General features: G+C 48.2%; 1 protein-coding gene across 2 annotated transcripts in view; it reads left to right on the top strand.

Annotated features, from left to right (window-relative positions):
* Positions 1–20,608, top strand: part of DPYSL2 (dihydropyrimidinase like 2) — a 122,956-nt gene that overhangs the window by 39,275 nt on the left and 63,073 nt on the right. Inside the window, exons 1-3 of one of the 2 annotated variants that reach the window (XM_047717537.1) lie at positions 13,341–13,699; positions 17,422–17,510; positions 19,191–19,375. In XM_047717537.1, coding sequence (XP_047573493.1) covers positions 13,661–13,699; positions 17,422–17,510; positions 19,191–19,375 — 313 coding nt within the window. In that variant the 5' untranslated portion in view covers positions 13,341–13,660. Of the gene's footprint in view, positions 1–13,340; positions 13,700–17,421; positions 17,511–19,190; positions 19,376–20,608 lie in introns of those variants that run through there. The other variant, XM_047717536.1, reaches the window with a different exon arrangement.

Below are 20,608 nucleotides of genomic sequence, written 5' to 3'. Positions count from 1 at the left end.
GAGAGTTGTTCATGTGATGGACCATGGAATTCAGCTGGGATGAAGAAAGTGACTCAGCCAGCCTTGACAATGGCTGAAGGTAAGGGCAGGCCAAGGTTGCTGGAATCAAGAAGATGAGGGAATTGAGGGTGTGTGTGTGTGTGTGTGTTCCACAAATTTTGAATCCAAACAGCATTAGGATAGGAGTTGATAGAAGGAATACTGTTGCTATAACAAATAGACGATATATGTAATGGCTCAAGCACAAGAGGAGTTTATGTCCATATCATAGAACAGTTCAAGGTGTGTGCGACTGATCAGCAGGTGGAGATGAGCACAGGGTCCCTGCTCCATGCACTTAATTAGAGACTCGGGCTGCTGATGGCTCTACTGCGCACATGTGGCTCCCAAGGTTTTCTAGGGAGCACCATCTCAGTCAGCCAGAAGGAGAAAGCTTGGAGGAGCACAGAGAGAGTTCTGTCTCTCGAAGAGACAACCATAGTTCTCCCCCAGCCATTCAGTTGGCTAGAACCCTGCCACATCTAGTTGCTAAGTAGGCTGGGACATGTGGTGCGCTTGTGGGTCCCAGAAGAGGAGAACGTGGATTTTGTGAACAGGTAGCAGCCTCTGCCACATTGCAGTTCCACAGAAAGGCTGATCCAATCACTGAGACCCTGGATAAATGTGGAGAGGTGCCCTGGAAACTGAGAGATAACAGCACACTGGAGGGTGGGGTTTCTACGGGGTAATGGGTGTGTGATGGTCTGGAAAATGATTTTGTCCAGTGGGCAGATGGAGTGTATATGAGTCAGATTTATCTGGTTTGAATGCTGGCTATGTCACTTTCTGGCTTTCTGATTTGGGCCCAGTTATTCAATTTAATTATTTAACTTCTTCCAGCTTTAGTCTTTTCATCTGTAAAATGGGATGGATGCCCCTGACTTCACAGTATTCCATGGATTATGTATGTCGTAATTTTTAGTGAATAGCAGCTGTTTCATAAGTCATTTTTCTTCTGCTGCTTATTCTTTCTTTTTTTTTTTTAAGATTTTATTTATTTATTTGACAGACAGATCACAAGTAGGCAGAGAGGCAGGCAGAGAGAAAGGAAGGGAAGCAGGCTCCCCGCTGAGCAGAGAGCCCGATGTGGGGCTCGATCCCAGGACCCTGGGATCATGACCCGAGCCGAAGGCAGCGGCTTTAACCCACTGAGCCACCCAGGCGCCCCTCTTCTGCTGCTTATTTAAGGCTCTTCAAAGTCACAGACAGAGACAAATCTTGCTCAAGAAGTTGGGTGAGGTCTGTGATTGGCTAGAGCAGCCCTTACATCAAGGCTACCTGGAACCAGGTAGGTAGACGTGCACTAGACGTGAATGAAGAGGGTCCAGGTAAATGCTGGATAGTAACTGCAACTCAGCCTCAGTGTGAGGGGGCCAATGGAGTGTAGAAGTCACACAAGCAGAGCCCAGGACCCTTCTCCAGGAGCAGCTGCTACCCTTCTCTAGCCACCTGGGAACAGACACTAGAGTTGCCTGGAGCTTCTGATTTCTGGAAGAAGGTGAAGGTGCGGCTTTTTCATGAGAGGCCTCCTCACTCTAAAATGTTGGCCAAATTAAAAATCCATTGAAAACACTATATGGTGAAACAAAGTACGTCTCTGGGGTGATATGGCCCATGGGCTACCAGTTTGTGACTTACATAGTCTCCACCACTTAAAGCCTCCTGGATCTACACTGCCGAACACAACAGCCATAACCACAAGGAGCTATTTGCATTAAAATTAATTTAGTGAAATAAATTAAAAATTGAGGCCCTCCCCCATCATACTAACTGTGTTTTTTGAATGCTCCACAGCCATGGGTGGGGGTGGGGGGGTGGCTACTGTGTTGGACAGAGCAGATATAGAACATCCCCCTCATGGAAGAAAGTTCTTTTATAAGACACAGCTCCCTAGATGGAAGAAGCATGAAAGATAGTATCATGTCACAGGTGGTTCCCTTTCCTAGACCTTTGTTATGATTTATCTGTCGTGATGAATTCGGTATTGTCACACAGCCAAGATGGGGATCAGAGGAAAGACTCACAGAGTTTCATGTTGTCTCACACACAAGTGTAAGACCCATCCCTGGGCTGTAATGCTGGTGAGTTATGGAGACTTGACTCTGTGGGATGGATGGAGAATCCTCCACTCCAGCTTGGCTCTATCCACTGCATTCCAGATGTGCAGGATGAGATACATACCCTGTGTGAGGAGAAGGTGTGACATCCTAACACCTTACAGGCAGAACACTTGGTTCCTCCAGTGGGAAGGGACCATGATCTGTATATCCTAGGTCCTTCTATGTTGAATGGATATGCAAGGAAGGTGACTGTTGGGAAGAGATTGGGACTGATGCTTTAGTCAGGCAAGTACAGTCCATCTAGCAGTTCAGCTTTCTTGTACCCCATTTCAGGCAAAATGGGTAGCAGTGGCAGTGGTTGTGGGGGGTAAGGGGAATCTCCAAGGTGCAAAGGCCAGTGGTACATCAGTTAATTAGAAGCCTGGGATGGGGTCCAAGAGCAGGTCACTCTGAGAAGCACTAGCTGGTAGGTAGGCAACAGCCTTTCTGCGGGAGACCTGCCATTCTGTGGGAGGTCCACCATTTCTTGGGAGGTCCTCTATGCATATCAGATTTCTGTTCCTGGAATCCACCAGGCTGGGGTCCAGGGCTGGACATCCATCCTCAAGAGGGAGACTAGCAAGAGCCTGGCAGGACCCAATCCATAGAGGTTGATGGCACCTAAGAGGGGCTGGGCCCCAATTCCAACTTCTAGGACCACGCCCCCCAAAGGGTCCCTGCAGTAGAAGGAGGGCAATAGTAAGTGGAGAGAGTGGAACAAGAGCCCAGTGAGCTGCAAAATCCTGTGTCCCCTCTCAGAGAAAAATACCTAATATTCAACCCTGACTGTGACAGCTTGCAACCCTCATATCCCATTTGGACTTGTCTGGAAACTGAGGAATGTGGTCAAAAACATGATGGGGCATTCACAGGATTGGGGGCAGGTATGGATGTTTACAATGCCTTTGAGGCAAACATACACCTGACAGGGAAGGAAAAGGACAAAAAAATTGAAGAGATAAGGAATAGAAAAGAAGCTCTCCACATTTGACCAAAGGTCTTTTTTGTCCTCTTGTTTTCTGTAGGACTTTTGAGGCAAAAGAATAATAACCACACAGAGAAAACTGATGCCTAGAGGGTGCTTTTAAGATGACACAAAGGCTATCCTAGGAAGATGATGTGGAGGACAGGTTAGACCATGGTCAGCGCTGTCATCCTGAGCACAAAATTAACTTTCACAAGCAAATGGGGGAAATTTCCAGATTGTCCCAGTAAGAACTGCTGCTGAGCATTAAACTCAGTGGGCTGAAATAGTGATGCGAGCAAGCTGCATTTTGGCCAACTGGCTGTGGCTATCCGTGGGCTGGTGGGCTGGCTTAAGCCAGGAATGGTTGCGTGTCCTGATACCACATACTGGTTTTTTTTTAATTGTGATGCTACCAGCTTACATTTTGCTGCATCCTTGCAGTCAAAATTACAATAGCCTTGAAGTATTCGTTCCCACCTCTTCTCCACCATCTGACAGCAGGGGATGACTCTGGAAAGGATCGGTGTGGGGCTCAGGCTGTCCCTTAGCTCTGGCTTCGACCCTAAAGAGGGCTGGAAAGGAAGGTCTCAAACCTCAGGCTCCCCAGCAGTCACAAGTTTAGCATTCAGACCCCTGCAGCTCTGATCATAATCTTGGTGGTCCACCAGATGATGGATGCTTCTGGCACTTTCTAGGCAAAAATGGTCAAATGACTTGTTAAAGCCAAAAATTAAAAAAAAAAAAAAAGGGAGGGAAAAAAGTGGGAGGGGGAAGAATAAAAGCTAAGGAGCATTTGTCTCAATATTGGATTGAAAGAACATTCCAGGGGCGCCTGGGTGGCTCAGTGGGTTAAAGCCGCTGCCTTCGGCTCAGGTCATGATCCCGGGGTCCTGGGATTGAGCCCCACATCGGGCTCTCTGCTCAGCAGGGAGCCTGCTTCCCCCCCCCCCCACTCTGCCTGCCTTTCTGCCTACTTGTGATCTCTGTCAAATGAATAAATAAAAAAATCTTTAAAAAAAAAAAAAAAAGAAAGAAAGAACATTCCAGGGCTGCCTGGGTGGCTCAGTTGGTTAAGTGACTGCCTTCGGCTCAGGTCATGAACCCAGAGTCGCGTTGGGCTCCCAGCTAAATGGGGAGTCTGTTTCTCCCTCTGACCTTCCCTCCTCTCATGCTGTCTCTCTCTCTCAAATAAATAAATAAATAAATAAATAAATAAATAAATAAAAATTTGAAAGAAAGAAAGAACGAACAAACGAACATTCCACAGGTTAAACTTGGTCATCCTGTCTTCGCCTGTCTGAACGTTCCCCATACCAAGCAGGGACATTTGTCTTACTGGAGGATGCCAGTGTTGTAAAGATGGCCCTTTGTTTAAGGTCTCCGATCCCATTCCCATCAAGGAGAAGTGTCTATGGATATGTCTGAAGATCCTAGAAGTTTCTGCAACATGGAGGTTCTCTCCCAGAGAGGGCCTAATCCATCTATAAGTACACAGTAGTGCTGACAGCAAGTTAGAGGTACATGGGCCCAAGGGGAAGTTCTGCAGTCTTCTCTGGCAAGAGAGAATGGCTGTCATGAGTGTCCACTGGTGCTCCTGGAAACTTGGACTAAATGGATAGGGGCTAAGACAGAGCCTGGTGGTGAACTTTGTGCCTTGGAAGATCATTTTAGACTCAACTGTCAGTGTAACTATATTTGATAACTGGGACTTTTGTTAAAGGAGCTTATTCATTTATTCATATGTTTATCCTTTATCCCTCCTTCCTTCCAGCCATCTACCCACCCATCCATCCTTCATCCACCCATCTATCCATCTGTCCATCTGCTTACCCATCCATCCATCATCCAACCATCCATCCGTCCATCTAGTCATCCATCCATCATCCATCTGTCCATCTGCCCATCTGCCCATCCATCCATTCCTTCAGAATGCATGGATGTGTCTACAAGGCCTTATGGTGCATGCTGCAGAAAGAAAGTACTGTCATCTGCCATCCAGATGCTTCTTGTCTAAGAGGAGACAGCGTATAAAGAAATAACACAGGAAACTGCTTCAGGCACTCCGCTAAGGAGTCTTTATAGGGTCCAGTGGTGCACAACAGAAGGAGTGGTGAGCTCTATCTGGGGTCTCAAGGAGTGCTGCATAGAGGAGGTGATGGTGTGAGGGGTCAGAGAGGGGACGCAGTGATGGGAGACGTGGGAATATGAGTACAAACACATGCTACAAACAGCCTGACACCTCCAGGGAAGGTGAAGAGCTTGACATGGCTGGAGCATGGGATGTGGAACAGGAATGCCGACAGCACTCGAGAAGGCACAAGAAATAGGTGGAAGCCACACTATGCAAAAAGCCTGGACACAGTGCTAAGGACCTTGGACTTTGTCACACAGGTATCATGGAGACGTTGGAAGCATTTTAAATGGAAGAGTAACAGGATCAGATTTGCACTTTGGGGAAAGTACTGATTCAGGACAGCATAAGATCCAGAAGCAGCAGCGCCCTTAATTCAGCACAGGAAAGATGGTGACACCGCCAATGAGATAGTGGCCCTTAGTGTCTCAGGCCCCCAGGATCACTTTCTTCCTGTCTCAGCCAATCAGCTTAAAGTGGCCATTTTACTAATTCAACATCATTCCTCAATCCCTGAAGAAGAGAGGGGAATTCCTGAGGCACTCGGCTTCCTCCCCTGGTTAGAGGGCACGCCTGTCTGAAGTCGGTGTGGCCCATACATGTGGGATCTGGTTTAAAGGCCCACATATGTGGTGGAGAGTCTACTCCAGCTGGTGTAGCTTACAGTCACCTACCTATCTGCTTATGTCCCATCCGGTCCCATTATGCTTACCGAGGGAGGCCGGGCATGCTTAGAACTGGGATGGTGCTCAGTCTTTGGTGGTCTTTGGTCTTAGTCTTTGGTGATTTTGTGGGTGACATTGTGGGGGCCCAGGACCGTGGCAGAGCAGAGCTTCTCTGGGGCCTGGAAAGCACCGTGTATCCTCACCCCATGGCCTCGCCCAGCACAAGGCCTTGCAGCCCGAGGAGAGGCTGTGTGTGAGCTTGCGAGCTCACCTCCCAATTACCTTTCAGTCCTCTTGGGCTGGTACACTGCGTAATAAACTCTAACTCGAAGTTAGAATGGCGGGTAGGTAGGCGAGAGGGGAGTGAGGAAGCCAGTTCTGAAGAAGGGAAAATTCAGCAATTCTTTACATACCCAAATGGTCTACTTCCAAGAATTCACAGACTAAGCTAATAAATCGCCCCCAACGAGGTCTCCAGGGACCCTTGTTTGAATGAGTTGGGCTAGAGGCACAGAAGTTTTTTGAGTAAGTGGGTAGTTCTCAGTATCTGAACACAGCTGGATTCTTCAAAGAGACCAAAGCTCCTGACATGTTATTTAGACTCTCTGGACATGCAGCTGACACGTGTTCTCCGTCCTCTGGGGAACTGACACAGCTTCTGAACCAAGGACGGCCCAGATGGATGAGCAACTGCTTTATTTCCTAAGAGCGTTGGAGCCCGAGCCCGAAGCCTGGGCTTGGAAAAGGGAACCCACCTGCAGGTACCACAGGCAGACCTGCGGCTGGAGTCTTGCCTGGTGAAGGTCAAGGCCCAGTGCACCTGAAGGCCAGGTCCCAGTGGGAGAGAAATCTGCCACAGGGAGCCACGAGGCTAGGTGACCCAATCCAGTGAGGTGAATTCTTGCCATCTGGCGTTTTAAACAAAGGAATGAATGAGGACTGGTGGGGGATTGGAGGAGGACAGGTGCAAGTCAGGGAGGCAGAGGTGGAAAGGGAGGCCTGGGTTACCTAGGCTGGAGAGCTGGCAAGCTGGGGCAGGGCGGTGGGAGGTGATCTGCACCAGGTCCTCAGAGAGGCTCTGCTCTTGGGCTGCTGTGGGAACTCCTGTTTATTGAGCTGTGAGCTCTTTGTTGGTGGGGTGGAGAACAAGGTGGTTTAAGGAGGCTGCAGTTGTTGTGAAGTAGAGACTAAACCATACAGATGGAAACAAATACACGAAACACTTCCCACTGGGGTCCCCACTGTTGAGGGGTTGCCGAGATAGGGAAGGTAGCCAATACGTGGGGTGACTTTAGATAGGGAGTCAGGGCCCGTGTCCCGGAAGAGGGCATGGAGGGGTGAGAAGGACCATCCCTGCAGGGAAGGGAAGAGGAGAGGACAGTTGCAGCAGCAGGAAACCGGGGTGCTGCGGAGGTGGGGAGGGCAGGATGAGGCAGGAAAGAAGGCAGTCTGGATAGTTGCATTTTCTTTATTGAGGCCCTCATTGAGGGCTTGCCCTTTTAGCCCTGAGGTAGCTAGGTAAGGGTTCATTGCTCATTTACATGTTGGTAATCATCTATTATGTTTCCAATGAGAGGAGAGCTGGCCACTGAAAGAAAGTGAAGCCCTCCTGGTGATGAAGAGAGAGAGGGAATTTTCGGACAAGGGGCAGGGCAGAAGGAATGCAGCAAGTCCTTGGAAGTTCCCATGGTGGCAGCTGGGGGACTGGGAAAGGGGTAAGAGACAGCAGGCCACCCATACTCACCTCTTTCACTTTCTGCTACGGAAGTACTTTATCATTTAAAGAACTAGTGCCTCGGGCTGTGGGGTCACCCAGATCTGGATTAGAATCCCATGCTCGCTCTTACACGCAGCTGGGCCTGGAACGACAGGTTTCTTTGCATTTTATTCTCCTAGTTATACGACAGGAACATGAAGACTTCCCTAGTAAGGTTTTTGGGGAGGGTTAAATAAGGTGTATTTAAAGCACTCTGCTTTTCATAGACTACAGCAGGTGCTCAGTAATGCTAGTTACCTCCTGCAGACCATATAAGTGTTTTACTAAAAGGCAATCAAGTGGGCGGATAGCGGGAATATTTACCACTCTTTCATAAGATGTTTCCATGGGGTACAGAGCAGGGCCATGGGTCTACTTTGGGGAGTGGAGAAGTCCTGGGTGGGCCTCAGACCTGAGTGCTAGTCCGTGTTCTCCCAGCTTCCTCTTCCGTTAAAAAGCAGGATGTGGTCGGGTACTGGCTGGAGGTAAACCGGTTAAAAAACATCCCTGGGCCTTATCTCTGGAGACTCTAATCAGGAGGTCTGACCGGGTCCCAGATGATTCCAATGCAGAGGCAAAATCACCCCCCAAAACCCTGGGACTGGGCCCTTTCCTAGTTCTGAGTTGAGGACGGAGGGGACCCAAAACGCACTCTCCTCATTGACCACCAGAGGGCGGGCCTGAGGCACGACGGCCAAAGCAAGGGGCTGTGTCTCTCCAGCCTCTGGCAGAAAAAAACTTATGGAAAATCTGTAGTCATACAGAGGATGATGTACAAGGTAGGTTACGAAGGGGTGGTAAAAGGAGAAAGCCAAAGGCTACGAGATTCTGAAGTGCATGCTTTCCTCTGTGTCCCAGTGTCCAGCAGGACTGGGACAGATGAGCCTCTTGTCTTAACCAGTAAGGTCTGGGTGGGGATGCTCTCAGAGCTCCTGCTGAGTGGGCCAGTACTCTTTCCAGTGTTCGCAAAAGCGGCATCTGGCTCAGAAGGCCAGTCACTTCCACCCTCGTGGGTCAGCACTTGGCAACCCTGGGTAAAAGACGCACCCGCTGGAAAGGCTTGCACCGGGCAGCCTGTGCCTGTCCCTCTGTGGACTGCCCCTTCAGGGTTCTGCACCCAGAGAAAACGACTGTTATGGCCAGATTCCATCTGCAGAGACGGTGTCACTTCCAGCTCAAGTGTCCTAGTCAGTGCCCTTAGTTTTTGGCAAGGAAGAATTCTGGTGCCTTCTCTTTACCACTGCATTAATTTTAACCTCCTCTGCAGGGTGCATTTGAGGCCGCAGCCCTCAGCAGCAGTCCTGCAGCAGTGAGGGGGCCTGGGGTACTTCTCTTCTTTGCCACGTTTAGGTTCTGTTCTTTTGGTCAAAATGTCTGTTTTGGGGTTTCCCTATTCTGGGACATCCTGAATGTTGCCCTTCCACAGAGGGAGGCCCAGAGGGGGCCGTTGAAGCAGAACCAGCTACTGCAGCGTCCCGAAGGGGGAAGCTGAAACCAAAAACAGTGGTGGGCCCGGTCTGAGGCTGGACGGCAGACTGCGCCGGCAGCTGAGGAACCGAAAACAGCCCAGTCACCCTGTGGTGTCCCCGGTCCTTCATCTCCTCACCCCATTCCCGGCAGTCTGTACAACTTGGACATCTTAAAAATCCTGACTGGATGTCATCCCTCTGGAGCCCTCCCCTCACCCCCTCCACCTTCAGGCCCTGTAAAGGGTGAGGCATGAGGAAGCGTTTTGAAAGAGTTCCTAGTCTTTGTGAGTGCCAGCTTTCAATGGAAAGTCCTGCTCGCCTCGTCATGCCAGAAGGGAGGATGGCATGGTGTAGGTTGGAGATGTGATAAAGGGTTCCCCGCAGGCACGTAGAAAGAGTAATGGAAGGGTGGCGATGAACAGTCTAAGAACTAGTGCTCTGGGGAAAAATGACTCGAGGCTCCTTGTAGGATTCTAGAGTTCTGAATGGGATGCCCTCTCCCTGGATTTTATCAGGCGTGGTGGTACATGGAAGCTTTGTTTAGGGGCTGCTTAGCTGAAAATTCAGGCAGCTACGGCCACACAAGGAATAATGAGCTGCATTATGGCAAGGCTCTCTCGAAGTTTCTGGGACTTGAGGAGAGAAGGAAGACCCAGCAAGGCGACAGTGCTAAGGGAAAGGCTGAGCTGGGGATTTTGCTGACATGAAAACTCACCATGGCAGTGACATGGAAGAAACATGGCAATTCTCTGGGAATAGCACGAAAGCATTTTGTTTTATACTAAACACTGAGGACCCCTGCCACAGGTCAGGGAGGAGGGTACTGGTCACCACAAGAAGAAATGCCAGGCTCTTGGCTTTCAGGAGTCCTACTCTGACAGAAGAAGAGGACAAATAATTGTAATACAGAAGGATGCATGTTCCAGTAGCGGTGGAGAGAGGAGGTTGTGCTTAACGCTTTAGGAGGCAGCAGGGAGTCAGAGAGCACTGAGGAGCTGAGCTTTAAGCTCACTTTTAGAGGAAGAGTTGAGGGACAAGGGAGAGAGGTGAAGGGAACCACATAGGCCAGGGCACGGATTTGCAAAGGCACACAGCCTCGAGGTGCAGCACGTGTGCTGGTCTCTGTCTATATGCACCACCTGAGCATGGGGATGGAGGCACGGGTGTCAAGGGATGGGAGGCGAGGTTGCAGAGGAGGCTGTGGTCAGAGACTGATGCAGAACCTGGGTACAATGCTCTCTTTTCATGTTTGATATGCACTTAATTTTTAATTTTTAAGAGATTTTATTTATTTATTTGAGAGATTCAGAGATCATGAGCATGGGGGAAAGGTTAGAGGGAGAGGCAAACTCCTGCTGAGCAGGGAGTCTGATGCAGAGCTCGATCCCAGGACTCTGGGATCATGACCTGAGCTGAAGGCCAATGCTCAACCCACTGAGCCACCCAGGTTCCCTGATATGCATTTAATTTTTTAGAACTTTGGAAAAATTATGTCCGAGAATAGACTAAAATATTCGGTTCAGGGATAAGGATTTGTAACTATACAGGAGTTTTCATGGAGTGTTTGTCTAAAGACAATGTGAAAAAACAGTGTATATTAACAAGTCTATCGGTGCAGAGTGGGTGGAAAATTCTCCCCCACCCCCTTTACTTTTCTGCATTGCATTGAGCGGTAAGTATGGTAGGAAATGCAGATTGCAGACAGTTCCCTGGCCAATTAAAACTATTTGGTATCCTCTTTGTGCCAAATACTGTTAAGCTCTAGCCAGAACAGACAGATCAATTTAAACCTTAAATCTTTGGATGTGTCTGAGCGGAAATATCAGTTGTCATGGACTAAGAACCTCATTCGGATGGCTATAGAAGTAAGGTTGATACAAAGAAGACTGGCATAAAAGCTTTTATTACCGGGGCATCTGGGTGGCTCAGTCGGTTGAGCTTCTGGCTCTTGGTTTCAGCTCAGGTCATGGTCTGGGAGTTATGGGACAGATCCTTTTGTGGGGCTCTCCGTTTGGCAGGGAGTCTGGTTGTGATTCTTTCTCTCCCTACCCCCACCCCTCCCCCTGCTCTCCCTCGCTCAAATAAATAACTTTTTTTTTTTAAAGCTTTTATTACAAAGCAAACTATTCATTGGCAAGTTAGTAGGTAACAAGATACAGTTAAATCTGTTAAGATCAAACAGTTCAGGAGCAGGAAAATTTAACAAGAATCTTAATTTAATTAGAAGTCATTCTGTTTTAAATTAATTTGAATCTCATTATGTGCTTGCTTTCCTAGTGGTATTTTACTCATGATTTAATTGAACACTTGCCCCCGGCCCTTCTGGAACCTACAGTTGGCTTTCACTGGTAGGAGGGCATGTTTTAGCTTTCTCAGACTTGTGACTTTAACCCTTACAGCTTGACACCAATACCTGCTGACATCAAGTCACGTTGCCCTTAGCACATCGCATAGTTGGAGGGGTTGGTTCTACTTTGTTTTCAAGATGCATAGCTCATTGGAACATGAATGAATTAGCCAGCTATGAAGCTCCCTGTGGCTCTTTTCTGGGACTTCAGGATTTACCAGAATAGGAGTGAAAGAGTATAATCTTACATCTTCTGGACAGACAGGTGGCCAGATGCAGAAAGACACTGGAACGTGGGCCCACAGTGGCCCCAGGATTATTTTGTATTTATCTGGCTAATCTTTGCTGAGCAGGATGAGCCAATTAAATAGATTCTATTTTTTCCCCCCATGCGTGCCTGATGGCTTGGATTATGGAAGGTTCTATCTATCGTTTGATCTCAGGCAGAGAAACCCAAAGCCATGGGCCTACCCAGATGTTGTAGTCATTGTACTTGCCTGGACAACATCTCCAGAGACCCCTGGTAGATTGCTTGGGATCAAGTGGACGGGCTTCTTTCTCCTACAAGGATTCTGCAGTTAGAGTGCCACTACACGATTTGGACCAGCAGAGCCGAGGGGTTCCAGGCCCGTTCGGCTGGTAGCGCCAAGAAGGGAGGCCTGGAACGCGTTCTGAATCGTAACTAGTGCCTCTGACTGGGAAGTGAAGAGTGGCCTGTGTTTTTAACTCTGAATTCGGGGGTTTTCTCCATGACTCAGTTTCCCCTTCTTTCATTCCTCTTGCTTCCCCACAGCTCATCTCCTCTTTCTGTCCCACTGTGATGTGGAGGCCCTGTCCATGGCATCGTACTGCCAAGTTTCTCCTGGACAGATCTGCAGGCACCACCTGAGCACCCGGCCTGGGCAGGCGTGACGGCTCAAGAGAGCAGGGCCCTACACTGGGCCTCAACGCGCGGCCCGCGGGCACCAAAGGGCTTTGAGGGCCCATCTGTCTCCCAGCTCCAGCAGCCGACCACCTCCTTCCCGCGGCCTCCCTCCACTGCTCGCAGTACGAAGGGCTTAAGCCACCGCAGCCTGCAGCCGGGCGCCTTCCCTCAGGATAGCTCTCCTCCCGCAGCTTGCCCCGGAGCCCCAGGCAGCCCGGCAGCGCGCCCCACGCCCCCGCGCAGCCCGGCTCGCAGGCCCGCGTCCAGCCGCCCCTCTCTCGGGAGCTGGGCGACGGACGGGCGTGGCCGGAGCGGTGCCGCTATTCGCCCGGCTCCCCTTCCCTCTGCTCGCTGCCCTCTGAATTCCCCATCGACTCCTGGGCGGAGGCCGAGCGAGCCTTCGCGAAGGGCGAGGGCGGCGGGAGGAGGGCCCGGGCGCCCCTCCCGGGCGGCGCGGCGCCGGCCGGCGGTGCAGTCGCGCGCTCGCCGCCAGCAAAGCCATTGGCTCGGCGCAGTCACCCCACGCGGGGCTGCAGCGGCGGCCTCCGCGGATTGGCGCGCGGGCGGGCATCCAGCGGGGCGCGCGCGAGCGGGTGCGTGCCGCACGGGCTGCGGCGAAGCCCGCGGTCGCCGGGCTGGACTTCCCCGGACCGTAATGACCACCCCTCCATTGTCCTTGAGCTGCCGATGCTGCGTTTGGGGCGGCTGCCAGCTACAGTCCCCAGTGCTGCGGCCTAAAGAAAGGGCGCGAAAGGCGCGCTCCCCGCTCGGGCGCACGCATCGACCGCCGCCCTCGGCGGCACACTGCAGCATTTCGCGCTCTCGCGCCGCTCCCCTCCCCGCCTGCGCTCATTTGCATATCCCACGATTGAGGCCAATCAGGGCTCGTCTCTCTCGAAGCGGATGGCTTTTGCCTGAGAGGAAAGGGAGTGGCTGGCGGCGCATGCGCCGCGGTGGCCGACTTGAACCGAGGCTTTTATTGCTGTAGTTTATTTCCACCCCTTTCCCTCCTGTTCTCTCTCTCTCTTTCTTTTTTTTCCGCCCTAGCTGGGGCTGTGTTGGAGCAGAGGAAGAAAGAGAGACAGAGGATTGCATTTATCCTTTACGTTCCTGAAATCTGCTATCAGCAAGACCAGCTAAGCAGTTGCATCTTTTTCAATCCTGCAAACAAAACAAAACAAAACAAAAAAACCCCCATCTCTTTCCTGGCAATTTTTGCTTTACAGCTATCCTCTTGAAATTATTTTTTTCTCAGGAGAGAGATGTCTTATCAGGGGAAGAAAAATATTCCACGCATCACGGTGAGTTTGGTACTTGGGAAATCTGCCGTCGGCCAGCAGCAACCTTTTGTGGCAAAGAACATCTGAGGAATTTTTTTAAAAGGAGGGGTTGGAAGAGGAACACAACTTTTCTTTTTTCTTTTCTTTTTTTCCTGTTGCTAAAGAAGGTGATCGGAGTGGTGGGAGACGCAATCATAGAGAACTGTAAGCTACGTGATTTGTAAGGCATTAAAATAGGAGCGTAAGTGCATTAAAGGACGTCTTAGGTAGCGCGCCAGAGCCGCTGTATCCTTTTATTGTCAGCGCGAGATGCTGCAGTGCTGGCCTGCGGGGTGTAAGCAAATGGATGCCAGATTGCATATGCATGGTTGAAGCTCGGATATTGTTCTCCGGGCTGCGTGCTGCGAGGCTGGACTCCGGGAGCTGGATGGGGGAGATGGAGAAATGGATTCTCCCTGTGCCTCCCGCCCCCACCATAAAGGCTTTCTGGAGCCTTCCTACGGCTTCTTAGAAAAACGAGCGGGGTTCAGCCCGGAGGCGTAATGACAGCGGAGGGATGCTGGAAAGGGCAGGGAGTACCGGGATGATGTGGAAACGGGAAGGAAAAACAGGGACGCGGTGATGAGCACGGGAGGGTGGGGGGCCAGGCGTGGGCTTTTTGTTGATCAGGGGCTGGGTTTTGGTGTCCCTCTCGGCTTCCTCGCCCTCGCTGGGGCTGGAACCGAGACGGGCTCTGAACTCGCTCTCTTGTGTCTTTCTGCCCCTTCTGCAGTCAAGGAGGCGCCTGTGTTGGCGCATACAAAGCGGGCTTGGAGGGTGGGCGTTGGGGACAGCTCAGAGCCGGGCTCGCGGAGGTAATGGCGCTGCACGACGTGCGGAGCAGATGGCCCGGCCTGGCCTCGGCCAGACAATGATCGCAGCGGTCGGAGGTGTCGGCGCGGATCTGGGGCCTGGGGTGGTTAGTTTGTAAGTCACGAGGGAAAAAAAAAAAAAAACAAAATAAAACCAAAAACACATCTAAACGATGAATTTGCGATGCTTCAGCGCTGAACCACCCGTTCTTGCTTTCACCGCTCTCCTGCCCCCACCCTCTTTCCATCTTTCCCTGGAAAAAAATTTCACCAGTCCTAGTTCTCTACATACCCGAATAAAATCCCGGGGAGGGAGGAACGCGAGCGAAATTCATTGTTATATAATGATATGCAATTGGAATTGGGCAGTTGATTGCTGGGTAGAACCCAGGGCTGAGGCAGAGACCGAAAGAATCCTGGTAAACTCAAGATGTGTTTAGTGCTGGATTTGAGGGCGCGCTTTCGCTCTGGTTTCCTCCTTAGCCACGGACACCCCGGCTTCCTCTGGATGCACAAGGGCACACCCATCCGCAGGAGAGAGACGTGGAAACAAATGCACAGGGGAGGGGGCGTGTGCTCGGGAGGACTTTATGGGATGAGCCAAGCTGTGCTACAGCGCGGGGAGGGGGGGGCGGTAACTAGCTTTTTCTGGAAGGCGGAAGACCAGAGATCCTAAAGGGCTGGGCTCAGGGCCACTGACCCCACGTTATGTTTTCCCTGCTCCGGAGGAAGGAGTCTAGGGAGTGGGGGTGGGGAGCAGATTTGTTGCAAGCCTCAAATTTGTTGTCTTCGTGAATGAAAAAGTTTCATTTTGGCAGTGTGGGGAGAAAAAAATTTTAAAAAGCAAACAATCAAGACCTTTTTTTTAAAAAATTTGTTTTGATTTTAAAGAGCGCCCCCTCTACTCTTAAAAATCTGGTTGCATTATCTTGGGACCTATAGCATGGTTTCCCTCCCTCCATCATCATGGCCAGCATCTTATGTAAGAAGCCTTCTGGAAGGCACTAGAGTGGACGGGCTGTGATGTCTCTCTCTCTCTCTCTCTTTTTTTTCTTAGCATGATGTTGGCTCGGGGATTCGCAGTGATGGCTGGGACAGGTACCACAGTGACTAAGGGTGCTGGTAGTGAAGGGCAAGGCTTCTCCTTCTAGGCGAGATTTATCCTGTTAGAGCTGGAGACTGGGGGAAAGAAGGAAGATCATTATAGACAGAAAAGGCCACTGGAGCAGGTGACCTTGAGCAAGTGGCTTGACCTGTCAGCCTTCATCTGTTTACCTGTAATAGTAATAAGAATCTGGCCCCACCCACCTCACAGATGAGTTTTGAGGCTTTGGTGACTTTGGATACATGACAGCAGTTTGTAAAGGTCTTTACATTTACCTAACAAAAGTGCAGAAATTACTGTTGACTGTTTATTCCCATTTGAGTTTCTGAAGTCTATAGCAGATGAAGGACCCTACAGTGCACAAAATTAAAATGATCTTAACTGTTTTTCATTATGTTAGGGAAACAATAAATACTTTCTGTACCTGGCTGTGTGTGCATTTATGTGTAAAAGTATCTTTTTCCCTTAGGTGTCTGGCAGCTTATATCTATTTTTTATTATTTATTCATTCATTCATTCATTCATTCATTCCTCCCGCCACCACCCATATTTTTTAGAGATTTGCTATAATTTTCTTTTTTTGGTGGGCGATAAGCACAAGTAGCACTTAGTAAGAATATTGGGTTTGTAACTGAATTTTAAGTTAACCATTATCAAAGTGATTGCCATCCTTTAAAGTGTTTTGTATATTAAAAGAGCATCTGTGGTTCAACTTGTAGCTCAGTCTGGAAGAATACAGGTGCATCTCCACTGAACACAGGCCATGATATCCCACTCCAGCAACAGCATTTGTGATAGAGATGAGTCATAATGTAACATTTCTGTTGCTTTTCTGGCCCTCAATGTGCTGCTGATCATCATAGATACATATTCTGCACTAATTAAAATACAAGTGCATCAACGGTATAGATTTTGGAACTTGCCATGTCATCTACTTGATCACAGAACTCTACCTTTTTCTTAACAACTTGGTAGTTAAAATGGTGTGTATTTGAATGGTGTTTCTCCTCCTCTGTAACGATCTCTGTGATTTACCTCAAAGATAAAAAGCAAATATAAAGAATGTATTGAAATGGAACTTTGCAATGGTTGAACCAAGTGTGTTTGTGTAGTGTATCCCATGACAACAGACTTGGTTAATCCCCCCCCCCTCAACCAGCCTTGCCAAGAATTGACTTCCTTACATGTGGGTGTATTTTTTTTTAAAGTGACGTTTAGCCTAAAGCTATTTAAAAAAATATTGTCTTCTTTATCTGAAATGTTTTCATTGCTCTTTAAAGGAGATTGTTGTGTCTTCTTTCATTTTCTCTCTTTTCTTTAACTGGGAAGGGATAGTTTTTGTTTTGTTTTGTTTTTAAACTCAGGATAAGCTTTGAGCTTTTGCCAGTAGGTTCTGACTCATCAAGTGATAAATAAGTTGTCCATCAGGTTCCCCTTTGTCACTGAACCTTTCCAAAATTGACTCATTTTGAGCATCTCTTTTTTTTTTTTAAAGATTTTATTTATTTATTTGACAGAGAGAGATCACAAGCAGGCAGAGAGGCAGGCAGAGAGACAGGAGGAAGCAGGCTCCCTGCTGAGCAGAGAGCCCGATGCGGGACTCGATCCCAGGACTCCGAGATCATGACCCGAGCCGAAGGCAGCGGCTTAACCCACTGAGCCACCCAGGCGCCCGAGCATCTCTTTTGAATAGTGAAAAATATGTCTTTAGCTCATTGTCTTAGTTAGTACCAGTGTTTCTTATAGGTCAGGTATGAATTGTGACCTTACTACTTTCTTTGTTTCAGAGCGATCGTCTTTTGATCAAAGGAGGTAAAATTGTTAATGATGACCAGTCATTCTATGCAGACATATACATGGAAGATGGGTTGATCAAGTAAGTATAACTCATTATAGAGATGAATTTGTATACCTTCCCCTTATTCCTAAGCATTACTTACAGTTCACGTACATAGGATCAAACTTTGGAGACTTCAGAGACTGACTAACTTAGGGTCTGTTTAAGCTCATTTTGATTGGTGGTAAGTAGTGAACTTGAAAATTCACATTTAGGGAATTCAAAGCCACAATTAAATGCACACCCATTTCCTTATGTGTTATGTAATTTACTATTTTAACTGAGGTGACACAGTATCTCGCTGCAAGTTCAAATGCTTGGTTTATTATCTATTGAATATATTAAAGGTTTTCCTAGACTGTAGTTGTTTCGGTAGATTGCCCCAATCTAAAACACAAATGGAGTGTTACAGCCTCTTCTACCAAGATAACACATCTGCTTTCTTAATTAAAATCCAAGTTGCGGGGTGGGGGGTGGGGGGGTGAGGGGGGGTGGGCATGGACACCAAATTAACAATTCACCAAGTAACAAAGTACTGCCTCATCCTGAGGGCGTGGTAGGTTTCATTCTATAAGTGGCAACAAACACAAGTAAGACTGCCCTTGTGTTTATTGTGTCGCAGAAGAGAACCAACAGAGGGTTAAGTGAGCTGAGTATATACCAGTATCCTGCCCTCCGGATTGGGACAGCTCACAAGGCCCTGGAGAAGGAGCACATCTGTTTAAAGACAAACACTGTAGCAAATGACATCTTTTAAATAAGCAACATTCATCAAGTGCTAGCAGCAAACCAGTCCAGAGGAGTGGAAAACTGGAGTGGATGTGTCTGTTGCCTGGAAACTCACACCCTGATTTATGAACCTAAAATAGGTTTTAACGTTTCCTCATTTAATGTTTTCTCCATGTGTGTTCACTTGTGACATTCTCCGTTCCAGGCTCTCAAATACCATGACTTTCATGTTCCATTTTCCCCCAATTAGAAGGCAGCATGATACTGGCCTAGAAGTGAGCAAGCCTGCGTGCTATTTTTAGTCAACACTAATTTGTTTTAGAACTTCATCGACTCCTCCTTGATTACTTTTTCTTTTGGGAAAAACAAACAAACAAACCTGGTAGGAAGATGTAGCCCAGATGTTTTTTAAAAATTGGAAATGAATCCGTGTCCTCCAACATAATATCAGTTATTCTGTCCTTAGTATCTGGGTTGGTGAGTGCATGCTTCCAGATTTTTAAATTGCTGTAATCATCATACTCACTTTTTTTGTTTTGTTTTTCTTTTGCTTTGTTCTCCTACTGCCTTTCCACCCCTGCTTTCTCAGGGTTGAAAATAAATGTTTGTAACCTGTAGCCAGGCCTGGAGAGAAATTGATGTGAGATAATGAGTTCAACTACGTGTGTTAAGGAGAAAGCGTTGTGGCCTTTTCTGTAGATATCTTGGGGGTCTTATTATCCTTTGATCATAGGGGTTTTCTGGCAACTAAACCTCTTTGATCAGGGCTTCTGGTGATTTATTTAAATTTCGTTTTCTAGTATGCTCTGCTTTGCCTCTTAATTGGACTTTGGGACTGGGAAGCGCACATATTATGAAAATTAACAATAATCCAAAAAGTCTATAGAACCTAGGGGAGGATGGTTGTTGGCTTCATGAAATGTCTGTCAGATGCCATTCGATCTGGGGATGGTTCATTTACAGCTGTTAACATCCATCCTTTTTATTTAGGCAAATAGGGGAAAACCTGATTGTGCCAGGAGGGGTGAAGACCATTGAAGCCCATTCTAGGATGGTGATCCCTGGAGGGATTGATGTCCATACCCGCTTCCAGATGCCTGACCAAGGAATGACGTCAGCTGATGACTTCTTTCAAGGCACCAAGGCAGCCCTGGCTGGGGGAACCACCATGATCAGTAAGAGAGCTTACAAAAAATAATCTTAGAGCTTGGGAGCCATTATCATTTGAAAACGAGTCTTTGTTGTTTGGTTCTTTCCTTCTAAAAGTTGCTGGACTGAGCAGTGGATTGATTTCCTGTGGAAGGGGGTGGGGTGGGGCCAGCCATCTGTCTTGGTGTCCTTGTCCTCTTTTTCATGTCCAACTCAGAGTTGTCCAGGTGAACTGGAGGTTATGGTTCTAGAGAATCTTGGTAGGATAGAAGGAATGACTTCTTGCTTTTCTGCTTGAACTTTTGTCTTCCTGAACCTGAAAATATGATTTGATTGTGGTCATTTTAAAGACATAGCCTTTGGAGTAATTGTCAAAGCTATCTGTTTTGAGCCTTTGCTCCAAAGTATTTGATTTTGGTTTTTAAGGAGTTCCTGACGGTGTATCTTCCTGGAGTGAAGATGGGGTGCGGTAAATGAAATGTTGAAGTGACAGCCTCCATTCTACTGCTGAGAAAATCAAATGGGGGAAATGGCCTGGCTTTGACATAAATGGAATTGAACAGTCCTGCTTGGAGAGGGACGCACAGATATTATTGTCATTTAGATATAAAAATTGCCAGCACCAACAGCTGGGTGTCCTTCATGCATCGCTCCAAAGAATTCATGCTTTTCCTTCATCTGAATCTAAAGTCTGTTTCCTGGAATTATAGCACGCATGTTAAGAGTTTGCTTGTAGCATGTCAATTTCCAGTGTGTCTCCTGTGTCCCTGTAACAGATCTTTTTTTTTGAGGAGGTGGGCAAGCTACACGGTGGCCCTTCAGACACATAGGTAAAAAACAAGTTTCTCTGAGAGTGAAAGTAAATATATAGTCTATCTTCAAAACTTATAATTCAGTTCAGAAGAGGGTCAAAGTAGAAAGAACTTTCCTATTTCATGCTTTAGAGAAACCCATTTTACTGCTTATTTTCCAGAATGATGGTCGTTTCCTCTGTAACTTCATGGTCTAGTCTCTCACTTCCTCTTTTCTACCTTACCACTTAGGTGAATGTTACCCTGCCATCCCTCTGTAGTTTGAGTTCCCTTACATTTTAAATTGCGCATTCCGGGTCTTCTCTCAGTCCTCGTCCTGGTCTCCAGAGTGCCTGAAGGATGAGGGACCGTTCTCTCTTGGTTCAGCTCTCTAAGGACAGAGCCTGCAGATTTAAGTCTTACTACTTATTTTTTTTGCTGCACACATCACCTTCTAACCTAATGGGG

Source organism: Lutra lutra, chromosome 2 (genome assembly GCF_902655055.1).
Source record: "Lutra lutra chromosome 2, mLutLut1.2, whole genome shotgun sequence".
NCBI classification, from domain to species: Eukaryota; Metazoa; Chordata; class Mammalia; order Carnivora; family Mustelidae; genus Lutra; species Lutra lutra.
This window is presented reverse-complemented; position numbering and strand designations above follow the sequence as displayed.